Raw genomic sequence first — 15,513 nt, 5'->3', positions numbered from 1 at the left:
TAATAACATCTAAGAGTTGTTAAATTTTGAGTTTGAACAATTGTAAGTTTTTTCTTTCTGGGCTATAGACTGCAGGAAAAATTGTTGGAAGCCTACTCAGAGGCTTATATTGTGTCTCAAAGGATTTCTTGAGACCTGGGCACTTAATACTGTAGCTTTTGGATATGAACAAGTAGTCTTTCATAAAAATGTCCATTAACCAGTTGTACTTTTCATCAGGGGTTTCTGTAACTTGCATTTTCACTCTATTTTATCTTTACCCAGGGAAAGCAAGAGTACCTGAGGAATTAAAGTTTCCTCATGCTTGCTGTGTTGGCATTGCTTCCCAGACTCACCTCAGTGTACTTAATCCAACTGATCACTGGCTACAGGTCAGCCTTGGGGTTCTCAGTGTTAGTATTAATGGTGAAAAGGTAAGCTTTTTGTATCTTTCTCCTTTGATTCACCAATCACATTGTAATAACACTACATTTCTCCTCTGTGGTACTTTTATTTTGAGGACACCATCATTTCCCCTTTATATCTTGCACACAGAATTTGCAATGCTATCTTTTTCTACATTTCTTTTTTGTTATATTTCTTCCATATAAGATGTGAAAGCTGAATGTGTTTCTCATTTTATGGTCAGTTATTATTTATTCGTTAATCACATTTCATTATTATTCATAGTTATATAAAAGTGCTATTTAAATCTCTGTTGTTATTACTGTGATTAATGCTACTTTAAACTACTGAAAGAGTTTCTGGATTCTACTTAACCAGTTTTTTTTTTTAACATGATTGAATGTTTTACTGCCATTTATCAATTAACAAAAATAAACAAGTTATTCTTAGGATAGATTCCTTTAGTGAATGGAATCTTTTTGACTACTTTACTTAATATTCTTATATGATGTCTTGAGATTCCCAGAAATATAATTTTGATGTTAACTTGTTGTGTCTCATATGATTAATTACAGCTGCTAAAATTCTAGATTCCAAATCTCCTTTCATAATTACAATTGTTTAAACATCAGAGAGTATCGATTGGGAAATCTGGTCAGCACCTCCTGTTTTAGAATGTCCTGGCTTGGGGACTTGCAGACCAACATTGGTAGATGGGTTTACTGTCCCTCTTACCTCTTAGTAATAACTTTATTTATCTGGTGAAGTGATACAGGTCCATTTTTCCCTCTTTTTCCAACCATTCCACTTATATCCTGAGGTTAGAGGAAGAGAAGGTGGTTGGAGTTGAGGGTGAAAGGAAATGAAATTTGAGCCTTTCTAAGGCATATAGGAAATATTGTCTGTTGAAGTGGAATAGAAGATTCTCATTGACAAGTTGTGGGAGAGGTTATAGTGAGTCAGAATCATAGATTAAGGAAACATCTCAAGAATCCTTGAAGTCAGTCTAACCCTCCTGCATTTCACAGCTACAGAAATGGGTCGTAGGGCCGCATAGGGCTGAGAACTATTGCCATTAGCATTGCCCTTTTCAAGAAAAGGACATAAATAACTGTTTGCATTAAAATAGATTAGGGTAGACATATCCAACTTGCCTTCATAAATTCATAATTTTGACAAATTGTACTTTATTCATTAAAATAAGTTATAAGACTCGGATATTTTTTAAGAGGTCATAAATGTCTTCATTTGGTAGTTCAAGTGGCTTTAAAAGAGCTCTTAAACTAGTTGATTCTGTTTCTTGGTTTTCAATGTCAAGTCATTTAATGATCCATGTGACTTTTTTTTAAGGTGGATCTTTCAGCATATCCTTGTTTAGTTTTCAAGAATAAAATCATTGTAAGACCTCACTCTGCAGAAGAGATAAAAGTACTTTTCATTCCATCTGATCCTGGGATTTTCAGATGTATATTCAGTGTTGCTTCTTGGCCATTTTCAGCAGATGCTGACACAATATTACAAGCAGAAGCTTTGGCCAGCACAGTTATACTCACTGCTATTGCTGAGACCCCTATGATCGAGGTAACTGGTTTTTTTTGTGTGTGTGTCCAAGTTTTGAAATTTATTTTGCATAGAAGCACTGGGTATAGGCTGAAGTGCAAGGGGTGAGAGGATTCACCACAGACAGATTGGGGTGCAGAACAGGCGAATTTACAGAAACACACTGCTGAGAGTAGCAGCGGACAAGATAGGAGAGGTCTGCTACGCCATATGAGTTAGCTCCCTAGTTGAGATTTAACTCAGGGCCACAGTTGTGATAGATTGTTAGTGCAGAGACTTAACTCCTAGGCTACCAGGGAGGTTCAAGGTAACTGTCTTAATAGGTGTTTGTCATACCTGGCATTTTGATGAAAGCTGTTTACTTTAGAAGTAGTTTTGGGAGAAAAGAATTTGTGGATGTATGTGCCACAAACTTACTAGATCTATTCTAGTTGGGATAATGTTGGATTATGTACATCTTTTGAACAATGGTATTCAACCCTTGCCACACAGTAAGATAACACTAGAGGTTTTAAATACACCCAATGCCTGAGTCCTACCCAGACCAACTGAATCAGAATTGGCTCTTTTTTTTTTTTTTGTAAGTGCAGTGTATTTTTTTTTTAAAGATTTTTTATTTTTTCATACAAAATTGGGGTACAGGCCAGAGATGTAGAGGGTAAGAGGATTCATCAGGGACAGAGTGGGGAATAGAACAGGCAGATCGACGAAGTACACTGCTGAGGGGGGCAGCGGGCGGGTCAGGAGAGGTCTGCTGTGCCATGTGGTCAGCTCCGGGGCAGGCGGGGATCGAACTCATGCAGAAGTGGCTTAAGCTTCTTTGTGCAGTGTTTTAACCCACTGCGCCACCAGGGAGGACCCAGTGCAGTGTATTTTTATGTGAACTTAAGCTAGTCTGTAAGTCCTATCTTTTGTATCACTACTAAATATTTTTGTTTGCTTAGTTTTGGGACTTCTGGGAGAGGAGGTTGTGGCTTTGTCAGTTTCTTTTAATCTTGAATTTTGTCTTGGATATTGTACAACTCTATGATTGATATGTATTTTGGCTAAGGATCATTTTATGTTCTGAATGAAACGATTCCTTAAGTAATGATATCTGGGGCCTACCTGGTGGTGTAGATGTTAAGTCTCACACTATCACGCTATTACCATTACAGCATGAGTTCAATCCCTAGGCAAGGAGCTCACCCACATATGGCACAGCAGACCATTCTATCTTGCCCTCTCCTTCCCTTAACTGTATTTCAGTAGATTTGACTATTCTGCTCCCCACACTCTTATCTCTGGGAAATCCTCTCACACCCTGTACCTTTGGCTTACACTCCCAATTCTTGTATGCATAATAAATAAAATAAACCTTTTAAAAATAGTAATGATAGGCCCTCCCTGGTGGCGCAGCGGGTTAAAGCACAGCACAAAGAAGCTTAAGCCACTTCCTCATGAGTTCGATCCCCGCCTGCCCCGGAGGAGATCCACATGGCGTGGCAGACCTCTCCTGACCCGCCCGCTGCTCCCCTCAGCAGTGTACTTCGTCGATCTGCCTGTTCTGTACCCCACTCTGTCTCTGGTGAATCCTCTCACCCTCTGCATCTCTGGCCTGTACCCCAGTTCTGTACGAATAAATAAATAAATCTTTAAAAAAAAAATAGTAATGATATTCTTTATCCCTATTGTACCCATCTGTTTTGCCCTATATATATGTACACAATAGGGTATGTCATCTTTTAAGTGACTTCCTGGTGTATCTAAAGTGTACTGATTATTTTCATGCTTCAACCTTTGCTTTGCTTGAATGTCTCCTAAGGATTTCTGATTTTTTTCTCTCCTAACTTTTTTGGTGGGTTATAATTTTCTCTTATTCTTTTGCATCTGCTTTAGTTGGAAGGTGATACATTTCTCTTTCCTTTGTTTCTAAAAGTAATCATGAACTCTATTCCCTAACAACACAGGAAGTTGGGATCATTTTAATACTGCCCTTTTCCTTTCATATTATCTTTGACTAATATTTCAGATCCAACTGTTTGTAAAACACCACAATTAATTTTTTAAAGATTTATTTATTTATGCATACAATAACTGGGGTACAGGTGAGAGGTGTAGGGTGGGAGTGAGAGAATTCACCAGAGATAGAATGAAAGAAGAACAGGCAGATCCACTGAAATACACTGCTGAAGGGAAACAGTGGGCAAGACAGGAGAGGTATGTGGTACCATGTGAGTCATTTCCTTCGGGGGGAATCCAAGTCCTGCTGCAGTGGCTACAGATTAGACATTTTTTAACAGATTCACCAAGTTATTTGAACTTGGAGTTTTTGCTCCAAGTTGTTGCTTTTTTAGTCTTCTGTTTTTCTTTCCTTTATGAACTCTGTTCTATCTGGATTTAAAATATACTAATTATATAATTTATCTTAGGTCTTTTCTAGTTCTTGGCATATTCTTCAACTAGCATGTTTTCTTGTATCTCCCTGATTATTCCCTTCATGTGATTTCAGGTTTTAAATTAATATTTAAATTTTTTTCACATAAGCTCACATTTATGGTAGATGCTTTTTGGTATGGAAATTCCATGTGTTCTGATTTTTCATGTTTCCTAGAGAGTACTTTGCATTAATACCTGAAGCCCCAAAGGTTTCAGCGGTTCTAACTTGAAGTTCCCATGCTTGATGTGGCACAGATATACGGTCTTTTACTTGCTCCCAAATGTTCTTCTTCTGCCTACTCATTCCCTGCAAACCTACTCAGACGTGCAAGTGATTTTTCCAGTTTACATTTCACAAAAAGAGCATTTGAATTTCTATACTTTATGCAGGAAGCTCCAGTTCCTTTCCAGTCTCAAGTTGAAAGGATATTGAAGTTCAGCCACCTTTGGGGGTGAGCCTGGACCTGCCGTTCTATCAGCCATGTGGAAGTCAGCTCTCAGTTGCTAGTCTGCTTTGAATTCGCTTTTATTTCATGTTTTCTAGGTCATAACCATTTAATTATGTGTTAAATATTACTCAGCACTTCTGCATGTGTGGGGGTGAGGGGGCGGGTCTGTGCTAGGTTGGCCTCCATGTTTAAGGGAGTCAGTTTTTTGTGATGTTGTTAGAGGGTAGCCCAGAGTGGACTGGGCCGCCTGTCTGTGGAGCCTCACCTGCGCACTCACAATTCGGTTATACTGCAGGGACACACAAAAGGATCAATAACGGGTTTATTTACAAAAGGGGAAAGGAATAGGAAACAACCCAGGGAAAGAAAGCAGGATACAAAGTAACTGGAATACCTTACCGGCTTGACTGACTGAACACACCGAGTCACACAGTCTGGAGAGCCATTTCCTGAGCGAGAGAGCGAGAGATGTAATCATGCCCTATTTATCCCCAAATGTCCCAGAATTCCTGCTAGCTCCGCCCTTGGGTCCTCACAGTTCTCTCCCTGGTACTGCTGGGAGTTGTAGTTTCGAATCACTGGAGTAGGATGTAGGGTCCAGAAAAATGGAATGGGGCTGGAGTCCATAAGACTCTGCAGAGTTCCTTTAGGACATCCTTCCCCTTAACAATGATAGGCACTCATTTTAAGCTTTTGGTAATGTCTGTTTTGATGTAATTTAGAAAATATTTGAGTATTGTCAGAAGTCAGCACTAAATCTGAAAATGCTAATATGTGACCTGAAGGGAATTGAGAATCACTGTTTTAATAATAAAGTTTATTGGTTTTTTATCTTTTTTTTTTTTTTTTAAAGATTTTATTTTATTTGTGCATACAGAACTGGGATACAGGCCAGAGAAGTGGAGGGTGAGAGAATTCACCAGAGACAGAGTGGAGTGCAGAACAGGCAGATCAACGAAATACACTGCCGAGGGGAGCAGCGGGCGGGTCAGGAGAGGTCTGCCACGCCATGTGGTCACCTCCGGGGCAGGCGGGAATCGAACTCATAAGGAAGCAGCTTTAGATTCTCAGTGCTGTGCTTTAACCCGCTGTGCCACCAGGGAGGGCCGGTTTTTTATCTTTTATGAAACTGTCAGTTGTCTTAAAATCTAAGTGTTTTTAGCGTAACCACCACTAGGATACTGCTTTGTTTTGAAGTATATTTGAGTACATAAAGTACCTCAAAAAAAGTATCTAACATTTATGGGTAAGCTTAGATAAGTTTCCCTTAGTGTGGACTCTATTTGTGGCTGGAAAAGACACATGGTATGATATGTATTGTTCAAATTGAGTATTTTTTAATTTACTTAACATACTGCTTTTTATAAACTGCTTTTTTTTTTCCTATAATTAGGTGGAAACCAAAACCAAAGATGTTCTTGATTTTGGTGACTTGATTTATGGAGGCTGGAAAGCTCTCCCATTAAAACTGATAAACAAGACACATGCCACTGTGCCAATCAGACTTATTATTAATGCTGTAAGTACAAAGATAACAGAGAGAAATCCTTTACAGAATTCATTAATCTGAAACTATAGACTCTACGAATATCATTCTTGGTTAAATTTTTTTATAAAAATAATTTCTTTAATATTATGTACAATGTATGGTTTCCACATAGAACTCCTACCACCAATTTACCCATGCACCATCACCATAGTCTTTTGTGCTCTTCCCACTCCTGTCCTGGTCCTTATCCCTCCTCCCCACCTCCCCACATGTCTCTGAGCTATAGATGTCTGATGATTTTGACTTTTACTTTATTAGTTACTTTTTTTTTCTGATTCCTTATTAGGTTCTTCCACATTCCTCCTATAAGTGAGACTGTCTGGTGTTTTTGTTTTTCTTACTGCCTTATTTCACTGAGTATAATCCCTTCCAGCTCCATCCATGTTGCTGCAAAGAGCATGAGTTCATCCTTTTTGGTTGTTGAATAATATTCCATGGTGTAAATATAACACATCTTCTTGATCCAGTCATCTTTGTTTGGGAATTTGGGTTGCTTTCATAGCAACCCTACCTATTGTAAATTGTACTGCAGTAAATATAGGAGTGTAGGTGTCCTTTTGTATTAATGTTTTTGTGTCCTTTGGGTAGATACCAAAGAATGGAGTTGATGGATCATGTGCAAGTTCCACTTTCAGCAATTTGAGGAACCTCCACACAGCTTTCCATAGTGGTTGGACCAGTTTGCATTCCTCTCAGCAGTATATAAGAGTTTGTTTTCCTCCACATCCTCACCGACATTTGTTATTGCTAGTTTTTTTTTTTTTAAGATTTATTTATTTATTCATATAGAACTGGGGCACAGGCCAGAGATGTGGAGGGTGAGAGGATTCACCAGAGACAGAGCGGGGAACAGAACAGGCAGATCTATGAAGTAAACTGCTGAGGGGAGCAGCGGGCGGGTCAGGAGAGGTCTGCCGCACCATGTGGTCACCTCCGGGGCAGGTAGGGATTGAACTCATGTGGAAGTGGCTTTAGCTTCTCAGTGCTGTGCTTTAACCCGCTGCGCCACCAGGGAGGGCCCTATTGCTATTTTTGTTAATTGTATGCAAAAATTTTCTCCCAGTGAGTGAGGTGTCTGTTTTGGTTAATATCCCTTTTGCTGTAATCCCAGCTCTGTATCTTTTCCTTTTCTGTTTTTTGTTTTTTATGGAAAGCTGACGCAATACAAAATGTCGAGCAGTGACTGAAGATCACATGTGTGTTTTGCAATTCATTAGCATCTTAATTTGATGTAACCCCTGCTGTTTTTCTTTTCCTCAATTGTCTTTTTTTTTGGTGATGTGTCTTTAAATATGTTACTGATATGTACGTCATGTATTATTTTGTCTATATTTTCTTCTATATATTTTATGGTTTCAGGTCTTATGTCTAATTTTTAATACATTTTGAGTTGGTTTTTATGCATGATGTGAGGTAGTAGTCTAGCTTCATTCTTTTGGATATAGCAGCCCAGTTTTCCTAGCATAATTTACTGAACAAACTTTGTTCCATTGCATATTCATTGCTCCTTTGTCAAGATGATTTATCCATAAGTCTGTGGGTTAATTTGCTGGGCTTTCACATCCATTGGTCTGTGTGCCTGTTTTTGTTCCAATACCATGCAGTTTTAATTATTGTGGCTTTCTAGTAAAGTTTGCAGTCTGGAAGTATGATAACTCCATTATCCTTCTTTTTAGTCTGCAGAGCTTTGGCTATTTGAGGTTTCTTGTGGCTCCATAGGAATTTCATCTATTTGTTCTGTTTCTTTGAAGAAGGTTATAACATTTTTACTAGAATAGCATTGAATCTGTAAATTGCTTTTGGTAACATGTTGATAATGTTAATTCTTCTGATCCATGAGCAGGGTGTCTTTCCATTTCTTTGTGTTATCTTCTATTTCTTTTAGCAATGTTTTATAATTTTCTTTGTAGAGGTCCTTCACCTCTTGTATTGGGTTTATTCCCAAGTATCTGATTTTTTGTTTCAATTATAAAAGGGTTGGTTTTCTTGATTTCTTTTTCAGATTGAGTGTTTGCATATTGGAAGGCTATTGATTTTTATGTGTTGATTTTGTAACCTGCTACTTTACTAAATTGGTTGATTGTTTTGATTAGTTTTTTTGTGGAATTTTTTGGGTTATCCATGTATATTATCATATCATCTGCGGATAGTGATAGCTTTACTTATTTCCTGATTCAGATTCCTTGTATGTCTTTCTCTTTTCTCATTATTCTGAACTTCAAGTATTATATTGAAAAGCAGTGGTAAGAGCGGAGATCCCTGTTTTGTTCCAGACCTTAAGGGAAAGGTTTTAAGTTTTCACCATTGAAAATTATATTGGCCATGTGCTTGTCATATATAGCCTTTATCCTTTCATCCCTAGAATTTCAAGGGTCTTTATCATAAATGGATGCTGAACTTTGTCAAATGCTTGCTCAGCGTCTATTGATATTATTGTATAGTTCTTGTCTTTTTGTTTATGTGTTGTATTACATTGTTTGCTTTTCAGATGTTAAACCATGTGTCCCTGGAATAAAACCTACTTGGTCTTGATGGATATTTTTGAAGCATTGTTGGATTCTGTTGGCTGATATTTTATTGAGAACTTTTGCATCAGTGTTCATTAGTGAGATTGGTCTGTAGTTTTCTTTTTTTTTTGTATTCTTCGCTTTTGGTATTTGTGTAATGTTGGCTTTATAAAACGTATTTAGTAGTATCCCTTTCTTCCCAATTTAAGAATTTGTGTAAGATAGGCAATAGTTCATTTCTGAACATTAATTAATGTGAATTAATTTGTGAATCTATCTGGTCCTGGCTTTTGTTTTTCAGGAGGGTTTTGATTACTGTTTCAATTTCACTGCTTATAGTTGGTCTGTATAGGTGTTCAATTCTTTATCTAGTTCTGGATGGTTATAAAGTTGTACAAGTTTGTCCATCTCTTCTGGATTGTTGAACTTGTTTCCATATAACTGTGTATAATAATCTCTGATTATTCTTTTAATTTCTGCTGTGTCTGTGGTAATTTCTCATTTTTCATTTATAATCCTGTTGTCTGTGCTTGCTCTTGTTTTTTCTTAGCAAGCCTGGCTAAAAGTTTGTCTATTTTGTTTATTTTTTGAAAAACCAACTTTTAGTTTCATTATCTTTGGGATTGTTTTCTTAACTTCTATTTCATTTATTTCTGCTTTGATTTTTGTTATTTCCTTTCTTGTGTTAGCTTTGGGGGGTTTTGTTGTTCTTTTTCCAGTTCCTTAAGATGGGAGATTAGATTGTTTCTTGAGTTATTTCTTGATGTGGACCTGTATTGCTATATGTTTTTCTCTTATAACTACTTTAGCTATGTCCTATATGTTCTATAGAATTGTGTCCATTCATCTCCATGTATTTTTTAATATCTTTTTTTTTACCTCCTCATTGATCCAATGGTCTTAGTAGTGTGGATTTCTTGCTTTCCTTTCATGGTTTATTTTTAATTTGATGCCTTCATGGTCAGAGAAGACATTTGTTATGACTTCGATCTTAATGTATCTGCTGATATTTGTGTTGTGTCCCGGTACGTGATCAGTTCTGGAGAATAATCCATTTGCACTTACAAAAAGTGTATTCAGATTTTTGGGTGTAGTGTTCTAGAGATGTCTGTTAAGCCCATGAGGTCTAGGTCCTTGTTTAGAGCTGTAATATCTGCTTATTTTTTGTCTATCCATTGGTGAGAGTGGTGTATTAAAGTCTCCCACGACATGTGTAGAAAATAAATTTTTTAAAAAGGATTTTGTCAACAAATTTAACATTATACAGCATGACACAATTAGTTTTTCTGAAATTGATTTTCTGTTTCTGTACAGAATGCCATAGCCTGGCGCTGTTTCACATTTTCCAAGGAGCCAGTCCTTGCTTCTATGAAAGCTGCTCCATACACTGATGTGATTGCTCAGCTGGCAGCTCCTTCTGTTATCAATCAGATGATGCCTGCCAGTTGTGATGGACAGGTAAGCTTGGAGGATAAAAGAACAGGTTTAGAATTAAAGAGGAAGCTTCCAATCTACCTTTCTTTCATTAAGATTTTAATTTTAATGTCAGTATACATTTAAATATTTTGTATTACAGGATCCAGAGTTTCTGATAATTTGGGTTCTTTTCCATAGTCCAAAAAAAGGGATAACTTCTTCAGGTATCATATTTATGTTTTGTGGAAATTGCTTTTTTTAAGTCACAATTTAGAATTACCTCTGGTGTCTGATGAAAAGAATGCAATTTTATAGCAATTCTAGATTCAGCAGAAGAATTCTTGGCAAGAGTTGATATAGAAGTTGATAGCCCTAACCCAACACCCATCATTAAAAGCATTCATCTTCGAGCAAGAGCAGGAATTGCTAGGATACATGCTCCAAAAGACTTACAGGTACTCCAAAACTCTGTCATTATTTTATATTCAGGTTGTTTTCGTTCTAATTGTGACAATTTTTTGAGTGCCTGCTTTGCTTCATTCTCTAGACTATGCATTTTTTTGCCAGTGTGACTTCTTCAACAAAGCAGAATTTGCCTTTGAAAAATGCTGGGAATATTAACGTTTATTTAGATATCAAGGTAAGAATTTGTGTCAGTGCACTCTAGTGTAGCTTTTCCTTAGAATATGAGACAGTGAAGATCTCCTCACATTCTGAAGCTTCCTGCCTTGTCAGAATGGAAGGGGGAGGGTTTTGGAGGTGTGGCAGTTGTAACAATCTTTGTACATGCTTTCAGAGCAAGGTGTTACTCTGGTATAAAGTAGAGATGAAGAACTTTAAGTGAGAGGGTGTCAGTGACCAGCAGTGAGGAATGGTTGTTAAGGAAGCAAAAGGAGAAGAAGTTTCATACCAAGAAGATAAGAACAGGTAGTAGGACAATAATTGGCATCGATAAAAGAAAAATAACGAGTAAATGGGGAAGGTATATATGAACAGGAGAATAATTGAATAAAAGTCATATTGTGTAAGTTGGCATTTAATAATAATTATAAAAATATTTAGATTCCAGATCAAGGAGGTTGCTTTTCAGTGGATCCAGAGAAGCTGTTCCTTAAGCCCGGAGAAGAACATGAAATTATGGTTTCATTTACTCCAGAGGATCCCAAGATCTGTGAGGAAAAGTAAGATTTAAAAAAAGATATTGTTTATAATTACAAATTTTCATTCATTTATCCAAACAGCCACTTATTTAGATATGCTTTAATCCAAAGCCTGAAGGATAAAATACATATTTACTTCACCTGCTGGGTGGTATAGCTTTGTTTAACCTTTTATATTTGATTTCAGCTTTTTTGTTTGTTTGTTTGTTTTTTGATTCTTTATTAAGAATTTCCTTTTAAGCCAACTAACCAGAAATTAAGAAATCACTATTTCCAAGTATATTCTAGCAAAAGTAAATAATGTCAATTTTTGTGTTTCTCAGTGAAACTGGCAACTATTGGTTGACCTTGCTCAGTGTTTCCTCCAGCCCTGAGACATTTTGTAAGATTTATTTTTATGGCCTCCCCTGGTGGCGCAGCGGGTTAAAGCACAGCACTAAGAAGCTTAAGCCACTTCCACATGAGTTCTATTCCCTCCGGCCCCAAAGGAGATCCACATGGCGTGGCAGACCTCTCCTGACCCGCCCGCTGCTCCCTCCAGCAGTGTACTTCATCGATCACCCTGTTCTGCTCCCCACTCTGTCTCTGGTGAAGTCTCTCAACCTCCACATCTCTGGCCTGTATCCCAGTTCTGTATGAATAAATAAATATTTTTTAAAAAATTTATTTTTATGGCCCTCCCTGGTGGCGCAGCGGGTTAAAGCACAGCACTGAGAATCTGAAGCCACTTCCGCATGAGTTCGATCCCCGCCTGCCTCCTGCCCCGGAGGAGACCACGTGGCGAGCCAGACCTCTCCTGACCCGCCCGCTGCTTCCTTCAGCAGTGTACTTCGTCGATCTTCCTGTTCTGCTCCCCACTCTGTCTCTGGTGAAGCCTCTCACCGCCCCTGAGCCTCTGGCCTGTACCCCAGTTCTGTATGCACAAATAAATGAATGAATCTTTTAAAAAAAAAAAAAATTTATTTTTATTTATATATGCATACATATTTAAGATTTATTTATGCATGTAAGAATTGGAGTGAAGGCCAGATATACAGATGTACACGCCCAGTTCTGTATGAATAAATAAATAATTTTTTTTAAAGATTTATTTTTATTTATATACGCATACATTTTTAAGATTTATTTATGCATGTAAGAATTGGAGTGAAGGCCAGATGTACAGGAAGTGAGAATACTCACCAGAGACAGAAAAGATGTACTGAACTAATAGATGTACTAAAATATACTGCTGAGGAGAGCAGTGGGTGATAACAGGGGAGGTCTGCATATTTTTTAACCTTCCTTGCCAGGATTAAACTCATGCCACAGTGATAGGCAGTAACAGCTTGATAGCACTGAGACTTTAACCTCTGTGCCAAGGGGTACCCCAGCCCTGATACTTTTAGCACCGAAATCATAAGTGAATATCATCACTCCACAATGGTTAGAGCACTACTATTGCTTAAACTTGGTTGATAAACCTCACTTAGGATGCTGAGACCCACTTGGCCTGACCCCTGCTGATATTATAAACACCCTAGTGTGCTCTCTCAACCTCTGTGACCTTACAAGTTGAAGAGCCTGCTTTCACAAATGTATTTGTGCCTGCACAACTCTTGCCCTCATTTTCACTGGTTAGCTCTTTCAGCTAAGAATCTTTGTTCAATATTTCCAGTATTCTTCATCAATAGTATTCATGTTTTCCTAGGCCATGACCCCCTTTCCCATCACATAGATTGTATTGCAACAGTCTGTTTGCTGGTATGTAGACTCTCCTTTGGAACAAAGGGAACAGTGGCGATGTCACTGTATCCTTAACATCTAATGCAGTCCCTTGACAAAGGTATATAGGAAATAATTGCTGAAAGAATTTAATTCTGAACATTCAGTGTACATTGTTTCCTCTGTTAGGATCTTGAAAATATTTGTGCAACCATTGGGACCTCAGTATGAAGTAATGTTAAAAGGTGAAGTACTTTCTGAAGAAAATAAACTTTTGGAACCTGGGTGTTGCTCCTCAGATGTTTCATCGATTTTGTCCAACAAGCAGTTTCTGACTTGGGGAGGTGTTCCTCTTGGTAGAGCACAGTAAGTATGCATGTAGTGGCACGTAATCTAATGTTCTTCTCTGCTGTGATAACTGACTACGTTACTGTTTTCAGTATTATCTTAAAGCTATAATAATGAATTGAATTGTTTTATTAATTTAAAATTTTAATTAAAAATTTCACCACTTTTTAAAATGTTATCCCAAAAAAGCAGTTGTTGTTTTCTTAAGTATTTGGTAAATTTTCTTCTGATTACCAAAGTTAGGCAATTAAGAATATCCTTTTTTGGAAGCATAATGGATACGTAGAAAGAAATAATCACAAATAATCACACAGATTGTATACGATTAGGATTTTACAATCCAATTGGCGACTACTTCATATTATAGAAAGTAGAAGGGATCTCTACTAGGGCAGATAATAATGTTGGATTGTATCTGTGATTTAATTTTATATTTACTTTGATTATACATTATGGATTACTGAGTTACATTGGTATATAATATATACTATGCAAAATACATTTTCCTCTTAAAGTTTTGAGAAGTAATTTTCTAAACAACTTCAAACAGTAAACACTTCTAATTAACAACCAAGGTAAGTTATTAAATCTGAGTTAACACTTGTATTTTTCACTTTTTTGTTTTCCTGAAGTTTTTTTATCTAGACATTTCTGAAGTACCTGGAAAGAAGCATCTGGGTTAATATCTGCTATAGATGTGAAGAAATTGTTGCTTTAAATTTACAGTTTGTCCACACACAAAGGCTCTAATTGAACCTCCTTTGTTCAACCTGCTTGTTTAACCATCTGTGTAGTCATCTGTACCTTGTCTTTGTCAAAAAGCAGCTTTCAAAAAGTCAGAGTGAAATAAAAAAAAATTAAGTGGGAGCTGAGGCTCCTGAAGCCTCTGAACACTTGCCTTTGTGCAGGTCTGTGCTCAGCTTTAATGCTCTCCTATGATGTCGTTGTGTCATCATGAGACAAATCAGCATTCACAGGTTCAGAACAAAACAGTCATGTGTGAGAAAGTGCGACCTACCCTGCTACTGACTCTTCCAGAAAAATGAAAAAATAGGTATAAAATCTCAAAAGAAAACCAGTTTCTCAGTACATATTCTTATGAGTATGCTCACAGTTGAGTGGTTCCGGGCATGTCACGTGTCTGGGCTGACACACTTTAACACACAGCAGACAACGCTGTCTGGGTTCTGAAGCAGTTGTAGTTTGTGATCACCTAGTCATTTGGGAGGATTGGTACTTTGAGTAACTGTTAGTTAAGATGTCTGAATGGTACTACTCCCTCTTCAGTAGCTCCTATGTTATAGTTTATATGTCACATGTATCATGCAGTCCCGTAACGTCTGACTTAGATGTTGAAGGCAAAGGTGTGCTACTATATAGAAGGTTTTCCACTTCTGTACATTTGAGTCTGGATAGTAGTCATCTGCCAAATTTTTTTAAAGAGATTTATTTATTCATACAGAACTTGGGTACAACCCAGAGGTTCGGGGGCAGTGAGAAGATTCACCAGAGACAAAGTGGGGAGCCTAACAGGCAGATCCATGAAGTATACTGCTGAGGGGAGCAGCGGGTGGGTCAGAAGAAGTCTGCAGCGCCATGTGGACCACCTCCGGGACTGGGAATTGAACTTGCACAGAAGCAGCTGCAGCTCACTTGCAGTGCTGTGCCCTAACCCACTGCGCCACCATGGAGGGCTGCCAAAAAATTTTTTTATATATATAACAGTTTATTTTCACATCATTTTGTACATTTTTTTTTCCATCTCAATTGTAATCCCACGGGTTTCCCATCACCAAGTCACCAGTGTGCCATCACCATAATCCCGTGCATTTGCCTCCCCACCCCCCCATTTTTGATCCCATTCCCAACTCCACCCCCCCCAAAATATCTCTGGTATATGGTTGTTCATTATTTTTGTTTTATTCTCGCTTGGTCTATTATACTCCTGCTATGAGTGAAACCATCCGGTACTTTTCTTTCTCTTTCTGGCTTATCTCACTAAGCATGATCTTTTCCAG

At 37.7% G+C, this 15,513-nt stretch overlaps 1 protein-coding gene across 1 annotated transcript in view; it reads left to right on the top strand.

Annotated features, from left to right (window-relative positions):
• Positions 1-15,513, top strand: part of CEP192 (centrosomal protein 192kDa) — a 120,027-nt gene that overhangs the window by 56,059 nt on the left and 48,455 nt on the right. The window contains exons 19-27 of the mRNA XM_004683968.2: positions 265-413; positions 1,735-1,965; positions 6,205-6,330; positions 10,182-10,325; positions 10,444-10,507; positions 10,599-10,738; positions 10,831-10,923; positions 11,346-11,464; positions 13,337-13,513. Coding sequence (XP_004684025.1) covers positions 265-413; positions 1,735-1,965; positions 6,205-6,330; positions 10,182-10,325; positions 10,444-10,507; positions 10,599-10,738; positions 10,831-10,923; positions 11,346-11,464; positions 13,337-13,513 — 1,243 coding nt within the window. The remainder of the gene's footprint in view (positions 1-264; positions 414-1,734; positions 1,966-6,204; positions 6,331-10,181; positions 10,326-10,443; positions 10,508-10,598; positions 10,739-10,830; positions 10,924-11,345; positions 11,465-13,336; positions 13,514-15,513) is intronic.

Source organism: Condylura cristata, unplaced genomic scaffold (genome assembly GCF_000260355.1).
Source record: "Condylura cristata isolate star-nosed mole 26May11 unplaced genomic scaffold, ConCri1.0 scaffold00016, whole genome shotgun sequence".
NCBI classification, from domain to species: Eukaryota; Metazoa; Chordata; class Mammalia; order Eulipotyphla; family Talpidae; genus Condylura; species Condylura cristata.
Note: the sequence above shows the minus strand (reverse complement) of the source record. Positions and strands in the feature narration are given on the sequence as shown.